Genomic DNA, 12,189 nt, shown 5'->3' on the forward strand with positions numbered 1-12,189 from the left:
TATCATGAAAATTTAGTAGTCGCATCCTTAACATCACCAATTCACGAGAAATATAATTTTGAACATTCAAATTAATCTGACTTGAGAAAAGTAAGCAAAAAGACAAGTACATATCTGATGTTTGAGAAATTAAGATGATGAGGTCCCTGAACATTTATGCTAAATAAACTAATTCAAATCTAGTTTTCTAACTAATTTATTACGGTAGAATCACATCAAAATTTTAGCAGTGTGTTCAAATCACAATGAAGCATACTGAACCAGAGAAGAAATATACTATATAATCAATGTCTTATATCATGAAGAGAAATTGAGAGAATTAATTATGAGGATGAATTAGTTCTCTGCCCCCTAACTTAGCAGCACCACGCACCTATGAGAGGTTTCATAACGAAGAAAGCCACAATATTGATACCATGGACTCACCCAATTCTTAACCTACGCCACCCCACCCTTGAATCCTTCGTGTGGAACAACCTCATCCGCTCAACTACCCTCCAACCACCACTCTCCATCTACCTCCGCATGCGACGCCATGCCGTTGTCCCAGACCTCCACACTTTCCCTTTCCTCCTCCCTTCCCTCACCCACCTCCCCCTTGCGCACTCTCTTCACGCCCACACCTTCCTTTTCGGCCTCCACACTCATCCATTTACCCAAACCTCCCTCATTGCCATGTACTCTTCCTGTGGATGCCTCAACTCTGCACGCCAAGTGTTTGATGAAATTACCCTACCGGATACCCCTTCTTATACCGCTGTAATTCATGCATATTGCAAGGGTGGTATGGTAGATATTGCTCGGAGGATGTTTGATCAGATGACTGACAAGAATGTGTTGTCCTATAGCTGCATGATCAATGGCTATGTTAAGTGTGGTGAGCACGCGGCTGCGCTTGGTTTGTTTCGCAATTTGCTTGCATTGGAAGGTAGTGGAGCAGGTAGTGAAATCAAGCCGAATGAGTTCACTTTCTCCGCGGTGCTGTCTGCTTGTGCAAAACTGGGTGCACTTCAACATGGGAAGTGGGTTCATGCTTATATTGGTAGGTGTGGAATGAGGATTGATGTTGTGTTGGGGACAGCTTTGATTGATATGTATGGGAAGTGTGGGGATGTTGAGAGGGCGAGATGCGTGTTTGATGAGATTGGGCATGATGAGAAGGATGTGATGGCTTGGAGTGCAATGATCTGCGCTTTCGCGATGCATGGGCGAACAGAGGAATGCCTTGAGATGTTTGGGAGGATGGTTGATGATGGGGTGAGTCCTAATGCTGTGACATTTGTGGGTATTCTTTGTGCTTGTGTGCATGGTGGGTTGGTTAGGGAAGGGGATGAGTTTTTCAAGAGGATGGTGACTGAGTATAGTGTTAGACCGTTGATCCAGCATTATGGATGCATGGTGGATTTGTACGGAAGAGCAGGGCGCATCGATGATGCTTGGAATGTGGTGAAATCGATGCCTATGGAGCCTGATGTGATGATATGGGGTGCTCTGCTTAGTGGGGCTAGGATGCATGGAGACATTGAAACGTGTGAGGTATCAATAAAGAAGCTTCTTGAGTTGGATCCTTCAAATAGTGGTGCCTATGTGCTTCTTTCTAATGTGAATGCAAAGCTTGGAAGGTGGAGGGAAGTGAGGCATTTGAGAGAGCTTATGGAGGCTAGGGGAATCAAGAAAGTTCCAGGATGTAGTTTGGTGGAGATCGACGGCGTTCTTCATGAGTTTTTCGTGGGAGACGATTCTCATCCAGAAACACAAGATATATATAGGATGCTTGATGAGATTATGAAGAGGCTGAAGAGGCAAGGTTATGTTGGTGACACAAGTGAGGTGTTGCTTGATTTGGATGAGGAAGGAAAAGAGTCTGCGTTATCTCTTCACAGCGAAAAACTTGCAATTGCTTATTGCTTCCTCAAGACAAGGCCAGGCACCACAATAAGGATTGTGAAGAACTTGAGGATTTGTAAGGATTGTCATGTTGCAATCAAGATGATGTCTAGGGAATTTAACAGGGAGATAATTGTTAGAGATTGCAACCGTTTTCACCATTTTAAGAATGGGGTGTGTTCCTGCAAAGACTATTGGTAAGTACAATAGAGAACTCGGCTGTTTTTCACGTTAAAATCTTCAAACAATGAAGAAAAGTTTGGTCAACCATTTCGTTTTTAGTTAGAGTTCTCAAATCAAGTCATGACATGGTAATATTTAGGGTTTAAGTTGAGTGATTAATTGATTGGAAGAGAATTGGAAGGAGTGATGTCCATAATCATCCAATTGGATTACTCAAAGTGAGTCTCTAATTCTTACATGAGATTTGGACACTATTAAAGTCCCTTAGACCTTAAAGAAGAATATGAGATAGATGTCCAAGTAAAGTAATGAAGTTTCTGCATTTTTCATGAGAAGGAAGGCTCAAGAGAGGTTAAAACTAGAAGCTGGAAGAAGCTACTAACCTTGGCTCAATTAACAACTACAGTGATATTTTTTTTTTATCATTAGTGTACATGCATTATTAACTTGCTTATGGTTTTACATGGGACAAAATAAGGGAAGATGGTAATTGTACTGTTGTAACAAATGATTATAATAACATTTCAACAAAAAGAGAGTATATTTATCTTGGACTACAGTTTAGTTTCATTGTCCTTATGATTTAGGAAATAATAGAGAAAAGAACTGATTGGATGTACTTTTTATGTCTTTACCCTTCAATGATATGTTTTCTTATTAGGTTTGGATTTAAAAACTAATTTGTGAGCTTCCTATTGTCTCATTCTAACTTTCTCATCTAACCTTGGTTCAATTAACAGTATATATACAGTGACATAGTGTACATGCATAATGCATTATTAACTTGCTTATGGTTTTACATGAGACAAAATAAGGGAAGATGGTAATTGTACTGTGGAATAATGAAAGTAAAGTCCGTGTAACAAATGATTATAATAACATTTCAACATAAAAAGTAGATTTATCTTGGATTACAATTTACTTTCATTGTCCTTATAATTTAATAGAGAAAAGTACTGATTAGACATTTAGACGTACTTTTTATGTCTTTACCCTTCAATGAAAATTGTCCTTTCTAGGTTTGGATTTAAAAATTAATTTGTGAGCTTCCCATTGTCTCATTCTAACTTTATCGTCCTTCATCCATGCCAAAACTACCTTTTTTGGCAATATACTCAATATCATGAAGCACCCTTTTTGTGCAAGAGACTAATTAATTTTGGAATTTTTTTTAGTTGAATATGTCTCTGTTTTTTCCTTCTTTTATTACAAACATTTTTATTTTAGAGGAGTCAAATTTAAAAATTTTTATTTGAAATTAATTTGTATATATTTCCTCTACAAAAAAGTTTTGATATAATAATACAATAATGATATGTAATTTCTCCGTTTATAACAATTAATTTGCTTTTAAAAAAATATATTATTGATCAATATAATGATCTAATGGGGTAATTAATTAAGAAATCAATTGTTGCTTTCAGTTACCACTTACCACTTGTGTGCCGGGCACACCTAATTAAATTATTTACAATGCCCAAAATATCTAAAGGAACGTGTTAAGACCTTAGATTGTGACTATATTGTGTGATTAAGTGTGTATACAACAGTTGTAAAACGTTAAAAAATGGCTTGATTAAGATATTTGTTTATTATTGAGCTTCAAGTTGGATGGCACTTGAAATGGCTGAAAACGTCGTTTGCCAACTAGACATGTTGCCCCAAATAAAGTTCATTTATTTTTCTTGCCAATATCAATTTAACTTGTGCAATAATTCTTTCGTTTTCAAGATGTCAATAACCATTTGGCCTATGGGTATTTTTTAGAGTTACACGATAAGGAGATTTCTTAAAAAAAATTATTAGGATTTATAAATTTTTAAAAGAAAAAAATATCAAATAAAATTTTGCAATAAACTTATACAATTTAAAGAAAAAAGGTATTAAATATACTTCTGAAGAACAACAACAGTAAAATTTCCTATTATTTTTTCCTTCTATAATTTTTAAATCAATCGCAATTTTATTTTCTTTGAAGAACTATCACAAAATGTTTATAATATTTTTATTTTTCTAGAAATCTATACTATTACAAAATTTGGATATGAGTAACTGAGTAAGCACATATCTGAACATATTTGAAAAGATTGAAATTTCTTAGAGTGATGACAATGTTAACCATGACTATGAGTGAATACTTTTTTTTAATAAGCAACCTATCATTTCTTGAAATATTAGAGTGATATAAATTAATCCAATATCTATTAAAAAATTTAGTTAGTTTAACCAAATAAGTAACCTATCATTTTTTAATTATACAATTATATTTATTTTAATTGACACAATTATTTTAAAATAAAAACTCACACAATTATTTTTATACAAAACTAATAATTAAAAATAATTAAATAATAATTTAACTAAATATATTAAATTATCTAATCATTTTTAATTAACAACCTCAAAAACAATGCCAATGAGCTATAGTTTAAATCACATAAGTACAGTTTAGGTAAATAATTTAATTAAGTTACTTTTGAAAAAATAGATTAAACAATAAATACTTATATTAAAAAAAATAACTTATAAATAAATTATTTTGTGTTTGGTTTTTTAGTTTTAAAAATGCTTATTTTAAGAGAAGAGTGATAAAAACTTTTTATTATGAAAAAAAGTCTTTTTTTTTTAATTTTTTCATAAACACTAAAATAGTTTTTTAGAAAATTACTATTTAATCTTAAAAATTATACCAAACATTAATACTATACCTTCTCATAAGTTAAAAGTAAAAAAAAAAAATAATAATAATAACTTATGAACCTATCAACGAAACCATAATCTCCCGTATTCACTTAAGAAATTGCAAATTTAAGTATAAAAATAAAATTAACCTAAGTTCCACTTGCTCACTTCCAAATCCAATTTCTTCTCTTTTCTTTTTCCCTGTGTTTGTGTGGGGTAGTGTTTAAAATTCAGCTCCATTTTACTTGGACACAATATATAATAGGAAGAATAACAGCATCACCGTTCCATTAACGCCGGGAAAACTCCCCGGTATTCCACTCCGGCGAGTTCTTCCTTCGCCGGTGTTAAAGTCATTGGTATGATCAAAATGCACAGCTTGCGCCTTTTATAGTTTTTTTTTTTTCAAAATTAGTTTGGTTCTTCAATACCCATTCTGTGAGTAATATTGGAATTTGATTCATTTGATAATACAGGTAACATAGAAATTAATTTTTCTGAATCCAAAATCTATGATGCTGAATTAACTTGAAACTGTTCAAGATTCATGCTTTGCTTGTTGCTTTAGCTCAGAAGGGATCTTGTGTTGTGTGCATAGTGTATTTTGCACGTGTTGTGTTTGTTTAATTGTCTTGATTGGTCATTAGTTAATTTTATAATGAATTGGTTTATTGTTCTATAAGGTTGTGTCAGTGTTGTTTTTCTTGATCTTATATAGATCCCTTTTATGTTGATTTGATGCAGCTGAAAGGAAGGAAGAAAAAAACTTGATCTTAACACTGTTGAAGTGAACTTTGGAGTGATTGAGAAGATCCTATTTGACATTTAAGCCAAAACAGGGGTCTGAAGAAAGAATGGTTGGGCTTTTCAGTATTATGGGGCATGAGAAATGTGAAAGCTACTTAATTTTCAGTGGAGAGGCTGCTCTTGGTGACAATTTCAGAACTTTTCTGTATTTTCTTGGTCTCGCATATTGTTTCCTTGGATTATCAGCTATAACAGCTCGTTTCTTCAAGTCCATGGAAAATGTGGTGAAGCACACAAGGAAAGTTGTGGAGATAGATCCTGTTACTCAGATTGAAGTAGTTAGACATGAGAAAGTCTGGAATTACACCATTGCGGATATTAGCCTATTAGCCTTCGGAACTAGCTTTCCTCAGATATCATTAGCCACCATTGATGCTATACGGAATGTCGGGAACTTGTATGCTGGAGGTTTGTGTTTCTGTGCATGTCTTGTACCTTTCCTGTGACAGAATACTAGTTTCAAGTTAGATATGTTAGCTTAGCTGTTGGTAGTATTGCTAATGCACTGACCTTTGGCCCCGTTTTACATCCCAATAAAAAAAGTATTGCTAATGCACTAAAATGAGTAAATTCTTTGCCTTTCTACCTTGATACTTACTTTTAATATGAGCTTATGTAATGGAAGAGTGGCAGCATAAAATTAAATAAAAAGAAGAGAGGTTGAGATGTTATATTTTGAAGTATTACCATTTTTCACTTGTAGTTCAGTAAACAAGTATTAATAGACTAGGCTATTCATTGCTTGTTATTTTACATGTTCATTTTTTTGTTAGTATAAACTATTTAAAAGCTTGCTGACTCCAGTTCTTCATTGTAGTTGTTAATAGCCTTAAATTGTCTAAAATTGTTGAATATTCTTATGTCCAAATTTATTAATAAAAAAACCACATATTTGCTTGCGCAAATTTAAATTGAGATATGCTTTCAAGTTAAATATATCACCTTTTTTTCCACACTGTGGTATTTCCATAATTGATTTGTGCGACAAATTAGTTGTGTTGATTAATGAGATTATGTGTATTATTTCCTTCATACTGGGAAGTGCAAATAGCTGATGTTATGTAGAGCGAGTTCAGTACATGCAGTTCCATTTGGGATTGTATTTTCATCAATATTAGTCTTGGTTATATTCTAATCTTCAAATTTTCTTTCTGATGGGCTTTAAACTGATGTACAATTGTAATGTTTATAAACATGCTGAAAATTTTCAGGTTTGGGGCCCGGAACACTTGTTGGTTCTGCAGCTTTTGACCTTTTCCCTATCCATGCTGTCTGTGTAGTAGTTCCAAAAGCAGGAGAGCTGAAAAAGATTGCTGACATAGGAGTATGGTTGGTGGAATTGTTTTGGTCCTTTTGGGCTTATATTTGGTTATACATTATTTTGAAGGTAATATTCCAACATTTCTCTTCAAAACATCGTAATTTATGCTGCTTGCTTCCTTCTTCAGTTATTTTATCAACTTGTTCTAGGAAATGTAAGAAATATTGTTATTTGAGCCTTCATTCCATGCAATAAGATGGTCGTCTCTGCGGATACGTGGTCTTTCACATATGAAATTTATTGAATGATAGAATGAGAAAACTTTCCCGACTTCTTCACATTTTCAAGCTTCAATAACAATTGATGAGGCTCTAATGCTTTGGAAAATGTCTAAAAATGCATATGTAAATCTTAATTTGGCACTGAAAGCTTGTGCTTCAATCAGAAAGTTTGGACAAGCATAGGTCATGCTTAGGGCTCTATAAGTTCAACACTTAAATGTATTTCACAGTCGATTATAGTATTAGATCTTTCTTATCTGTATCATCACTTTGCTTGTTAAATTCTTTATAGTTCTTATGTTGAGTAATATTCATGATAGAGCTGAATGTAGGTGTGGACTCCAGATGTGGTGACTCTATGGGAGGCCTTGTTGACAGTACTGCAGTATGGATTACTGTTGACCCATGCTTATGCTCAAGACAAGCGCTGGCCATATATTTCTCTACCTATGTATGTGCTTCTTTTTGTTAAAATTCACTAAGAAGATTAATTTTTCATCTTCCTCTTGAGTATATTGGTCATAATCAAAGCATTTATCCTAATCACGATCCTTAAGTCTGATATCTCGTTCTATATATGAAGTGAACGAGATGAGAGGCCTGAGGAATGGGTGCCCGAAGAATCTCCTTATTTTATACGAGAAAGCCTTGACAAAATAGACTTTTCTGAGACAAGTCCCATGAGTGAAGAACATGGGGAGACTGTTGATATTTTCTCCATTCATTCAGTAAATCCCACCGGTATTTATGCGGTCTTAATATAGTGAAATGTCACTTTGTTTGCCTTTTTTAACATATTATTTTCTTCTCTTAAAATTATCTCCTTAGCATGAGAAACATTCTGAAACGTCAGAATAATCTTGCATAGTAAATTTTCAAATCTGCAGACCAAAAATATGAAAGAGTACGTCAAATAGATGATAATGTTGCTCAAATTTCTGATAAAGCTAAGGAAATGATGACAGAGGATGTGCATTTGCTTAAAATTTGGAGGCAGCAATTTGTGGATGCACTGACGGTAGTAAATTTTTTGTTGCAAATGCTTATAGCATAGGTTAAAGAACAAGAATAACAGCCACAACTAAGCCATTTTATGGCATTGTATCATAGATTCATGATAGTAATACTGCAACTAACTACGATTAAGTTAATCAGGAAATTGTTATGGTTTTCCGGATATGGGCTGTTTCAGATAAAATATGTATTTTCTCTAGTAACACACTTTGTTTCACATTGTTAAGTATAAGCTTTACTCTGTATTTTTACAAAATTTCAATTATTTTTATGTTTGCTATATATTATAGTAATGTTATTATGTTATAAACTGCAGAGTTTTTGGATTTCACTAACTTTGCATTGTTCCAATATTTAGCAATTGGGCTCTTCTTTTTTTTTTCCCAATAGATATATTTGTCTGGGATTATAAAGAGTAACTGACTGACAGATAATAGTAATTTCTTCAACAGTTGGAGAGCCTGGAGACAAAAAAATTGAAGAATTCCTATCTCCGCATGGGTAGAATATTATGGCAATCACTGCTTTTACCATGGAGGTTTCTATTTGCTTTTGTTCCTCCATGCCATATAGCTCATGGATGGATCTCCTTCATTTGCTCTTTGCTTTTCATCAGTGGAATAGCTTACATTGTTACTAGGATCACAGATCTTATAAGTTGTGTCACAGGTTTGACTTCTCATATGTAATCATCTCCCATTACATCTAATTGTTGGTCCAAATTTCCTTTCAGGCTATCAGCTATGAATATATATCACTTAATTTCTTCTCTTCTATTCTGTTATAGGAATAAATGCTTATGTCATAGCGTTTACAGCACTGGCCAGCGGAACCTCATGGCCCGATTTAGTGGCAAGCAAGATTGCCGCCGAACGTCAAATGACTGCAGACTCAGCAATTGCAAACATCACTTGCAGGTCTTGATCTCTATATGCATCTAATTCTAGCTTAGGGACATTGTTACATGTCATCATTACATCATGGTTTTGCCTTAACATTGTTACATGTCATCATTAACGCCACATGCTTTCGTTTCAATCGTATGATTTCATAATGTCATCGAAATGAAATCAAACTAAATCAATTGTTAATTCTTTCGGCAGTAATTCGGTGAACATATATGTTGGCATTGGTGTTCCATGGCTTATTGATACCTTATACAACTTCATAGCATATAGAGAACCTCTTCGGATCCAAGATGCAGGGGGGCTAAGCTTTTCCTTGCTTGTTTTCTTCTCTACTTCTGTTGGGTGTATATCAGTTTTGGTTTTACGGCGTTTAATTTTTGGCGCGGAGCTAGGAGGACCAAGGATCTGGGCATGGATTACTTGTGTGTACTTCATGCTTCTGTGGATTATTTTTGTTGTACTATCTTCACTCAAAGTTTCTGGGTTCATTTAGAATTATTCTTGTCCACTTTAGCTCATTGTATAGGTAATAGGTTTATATTAATATAATTTGGTGCATTATATTTCATTTGTATGATTATTCACTTCTATGATTATTTCTAATCTCTCAGTCTCAGTATCAATATCTGAAAAAAAATACTACCTTCCAGGTTTATCATCAATATATGTCAATTTAGTGATGAGAATCAGACATATAACAATGGCCTTAAATAGAGACTTCGGAATTGGTTCTATACTTCTATTAGAGTAAAAGATGTCAAAGAAGAGATTAGCTAGGGTTTCTTAAAAAGATATATAATCGTGTTAGTATTTAAAAATTAAACTATTGCATTTTATTAACAAGAAAAAAAAGGCTTATATAATTTTATGTTGAGTTTATGCTTTATATAGTACATGTTTGAAAAGACAAAATATAGAAATATTAAAAGAAGAGAAGCAAAGACAGTGTGTGGGTTAAATAAAAAATTTGAAAAAATATATTCTAAAACAAAAAATTTGATCCATTTTTATATTCATTTGATCAAATTAAAATAAATCAAACAAATAAAAATATTAAGGTAAAAACTTACATAAAATATTTTAATACAAAGATAATAACTAACATTATTAAATTAGTCCTTTATATAAAATATATAAAAAATAGTCTCTAGATGCATTTTTAGTCTTCTAACTTTTTACCATGATGCCATTTAGGATTAAGTAGCTATTTCACATAATTTGACACAATCTTTTATTTTTATATTAGTTATAGGATTCTTGTTGTATTTGTATCTCTTCGTAATAACTTATCTTTATATAATGATATAGGATTCTTTTTTAGCCTTAATTTTTCATATTTTCTTACATTTTATTTTTATGTAGGTTATACTATTACTTTCAATGTTAATATTAATTCTTTTTAATAGATATAAATTTGATTAAAATCTAATTCTTTTTCTTCTCCTTTTATAGTCATCCATTATTCTTATCTTTACTATATAAATTAATATTCACTTCACACATTTTTTTATCTCTTCTCATATAATCTCATACATCTTTCTCTTTTTCCTTTTTCGTGTCCATTCTTATTAATTTTTGCACAACTGGAACTGGAATTTGATTGATGACTATAGTATATCGTAGGAAATTTAATTAATCTGTTTTAATTTATACATACATGCATAAAAAATTAATAAATCTAATCAACTTGTTTCAATTTATACAAACATGTGAACCCATAGTAAATCTACACATACCGTTTTGATTTAGTATTAACTATTAAGACACAATGTTGATGTTAGACCTGAATTATCAATCCCCTTCGATTTTATTTGGGATTCTAATTTCTCTTCAGCTTAGATAGAGCCCATTAATTAGCATAATAACAGTTGTCCCTAGCCCTACATTACTTATTTAATTTAATGATAATAAATGATTGAAAGTTTGACAAAAAGCATGAAGGTGGAGGGTTATGCAAAAATAATAACAACTGTATTTAATATAATAAATTCTAATTTTAGAAAAATATTTATTATTTTTAAAAAATACAAATACAAGCATATGATCATTGTAATATAATAAATACAAAATAAAATATTTATAAATTTATATATTTTATTTTAATATTTGTAATAATATTTAAATAAATATTTAAAAAATATACAAAAAAATCATTATTTTAATATTTGTGGTAATATTTGAATAAACATTATTTTAATATAAGGCTAGAAGCCGTGGGTACACAAACGAACGACGAAAAAGAAAAATCAGTTCACTCAATTGAAAAATGGTTAGCCTTGCTAGAAAATACTTATGGACAATATGTCAATATCAACGTTGGCAATAACATCAAATAAAAGCTTCATTCAAGCCGTGTAAAATTGCTCAATATTTTGGATATAGCTCAAGAAATGTATAATTCCAAGAGATGTTATGATGAGAGGATTGTATGAATATGAGGTGGAGAAAAATCGCTAGTAGCAATAATTTTGAAACGTAGAAATAGCTTTTAGGAAATATCAAAAATGGCAAAGCAATAAATAATAATAGTAACTTTAAGAGCTGAAATTGCTAGACTCATTTAATAATAATAATAATAATTAATAGTTTGAAATAAGGGTATTATTGCCAGTAGTTATTATCAAACAGATGGATTGCATAGTATAGAACTATAGATGGTAGGAAAATTAATTGAAATTTTATAAAATAAAAAGTAAAATAAAATACTTAAAATATAAATCATAATATAATGTAAATCATCAAATCATAAGGTTTAAAATAAAGCTTTAGAATTTAATTATTTATTTATTTTGTAGACTACTCACATTTATTTACTTAAGACAAAATATAATTAGAGAAAGGAAAAAAAGAATAAAGGATAATGTTGTTGCATGAGAGAAATCGTGGTGTGACTGCGTATTCGTCATCTTCTTGGGATTGAGAGTCGTTTATAATTTGTTCTCTTCCTTCTTCTTTCTCTAATTCTCTTCTAAGGTTATAAGTGTAATCGTTGTCAATAAGACTGCCAATAAGCAGGATAAAATAGAATTTAGACTTTTAGATTTTATCGTAATTTTATCTGTAAGTTAAATTTTTTTTTAATTTTACCATATTTTATTTATGGATTGAGAATTTATTAAACCTAATCCTACTCGCATTTTAAAATTTTAAATTCTACTCTATTTAA

General features: G+C 31.7%; 2 protein-coding genes across 3 annotated transcripts; both read left to right on the forward strand.

Annotated features, from left to right (window-relative positions):
* The first annotated feature begins 79 nt into the window (after window positions 1–79).
* LOC107475962 (pentatricopeptide repeat-containing protein At3g62890) lies at window positions 80–2,624 on the forward strand. The gene has a single exon (XM_016095672.3). The coding sequence runs from the start codon at window positions 376–378 to the stop codon at window positions 2,086–2,088; it is 1,713 nt and encodes a 570-aa protein (XP_015951158.1). The 5' UTR covers window positions 80–375; the 3' UTR covers window positions 2,089–2,624.
* A 2,299-nt stretch (window positions 2,625–4,923) lies between these two features.
* Window positions 4,924–9,634, forward strand: LOC107475963 (magnesium/proton exchanger). Of its 2 annotated transcripts, none has more exons than XM_016095673.3 (9): window positions 4,924–5,111; window positions 5,497–5,967; window positions 6,771–6,946; window positions 7,434–7,552; window positions 7,685–7,842; window positions 7,989–8,119; window positions 8,568–8,784; window positions 8,903–9,032; window positions 9,219–9,633. In XM_016095673.3, the coding sequence occupies exons 2-9, from the start codon at window positions 5,607–5,609 to the stop codon at window positions 9,514–9,516; spliced, it is 1,590 nt and encodes a 529-aa protein (XP_015951159.1). In that variant the 5' UTR covers window positions 4,924–5,111; window positions 5,497–5,606; the 3' UTR covers window positions 9,517–9,633. The 2 variants fall into 2 exon arrangements, with proteins under 2 accessions (XP_015951159.1, XP_015951160.1); XM_016095674.3 differs by having other exon boundaries at window positions 5,107–5,228; window positions 9,219–9,634.
* Window positions 9,635–12,189: the final 2,555 nt, after the last annotated feature.

Source organism: Arachis duranensis, chromosome 2 (genome assembly GCF_000817695.3).
Source record: "Arachis duranensis cultivar V14167 chromosome 2, aradu.V14167.gnm2.J7QH, whole genome shotgun sequence".
Lineage (NCBI taxonomy): Eukaryota > Viridiplantae > Streptophyta > Magnoliopsida > Fabales > Fabaceae > Arachis > Arachis duranensis.

Coding starts and splice junctions, on each gene's coding strand:
- LOC107475962 (XM_016095672.3), top strand. CDS start 376: ATGAGAGGTTTCATAACGAAGAAAGCCACAATATTGATACCATGGACT.
- LOC107475963 (XM_016095673.3), top strand. CDS start 5,607: ATGGTTGGGCTTTTCAGTATTATGGGGCATGAGAAATGTGAAAGCTAC. Junction 7,553..7,684: donor CCATATATTTCTCTACCTAT/GTATGTGCTTCT, acceptor CTATATATGAAG/TGAACGAGATGAGAGGCCTG. Junction 8,785..8,902: donor TCTTATAAGTTGTGTCACAG/GTTTGACTTCTC, acceptor ATTCTGTTATAG/GAATAAATGCTTATGTCATA.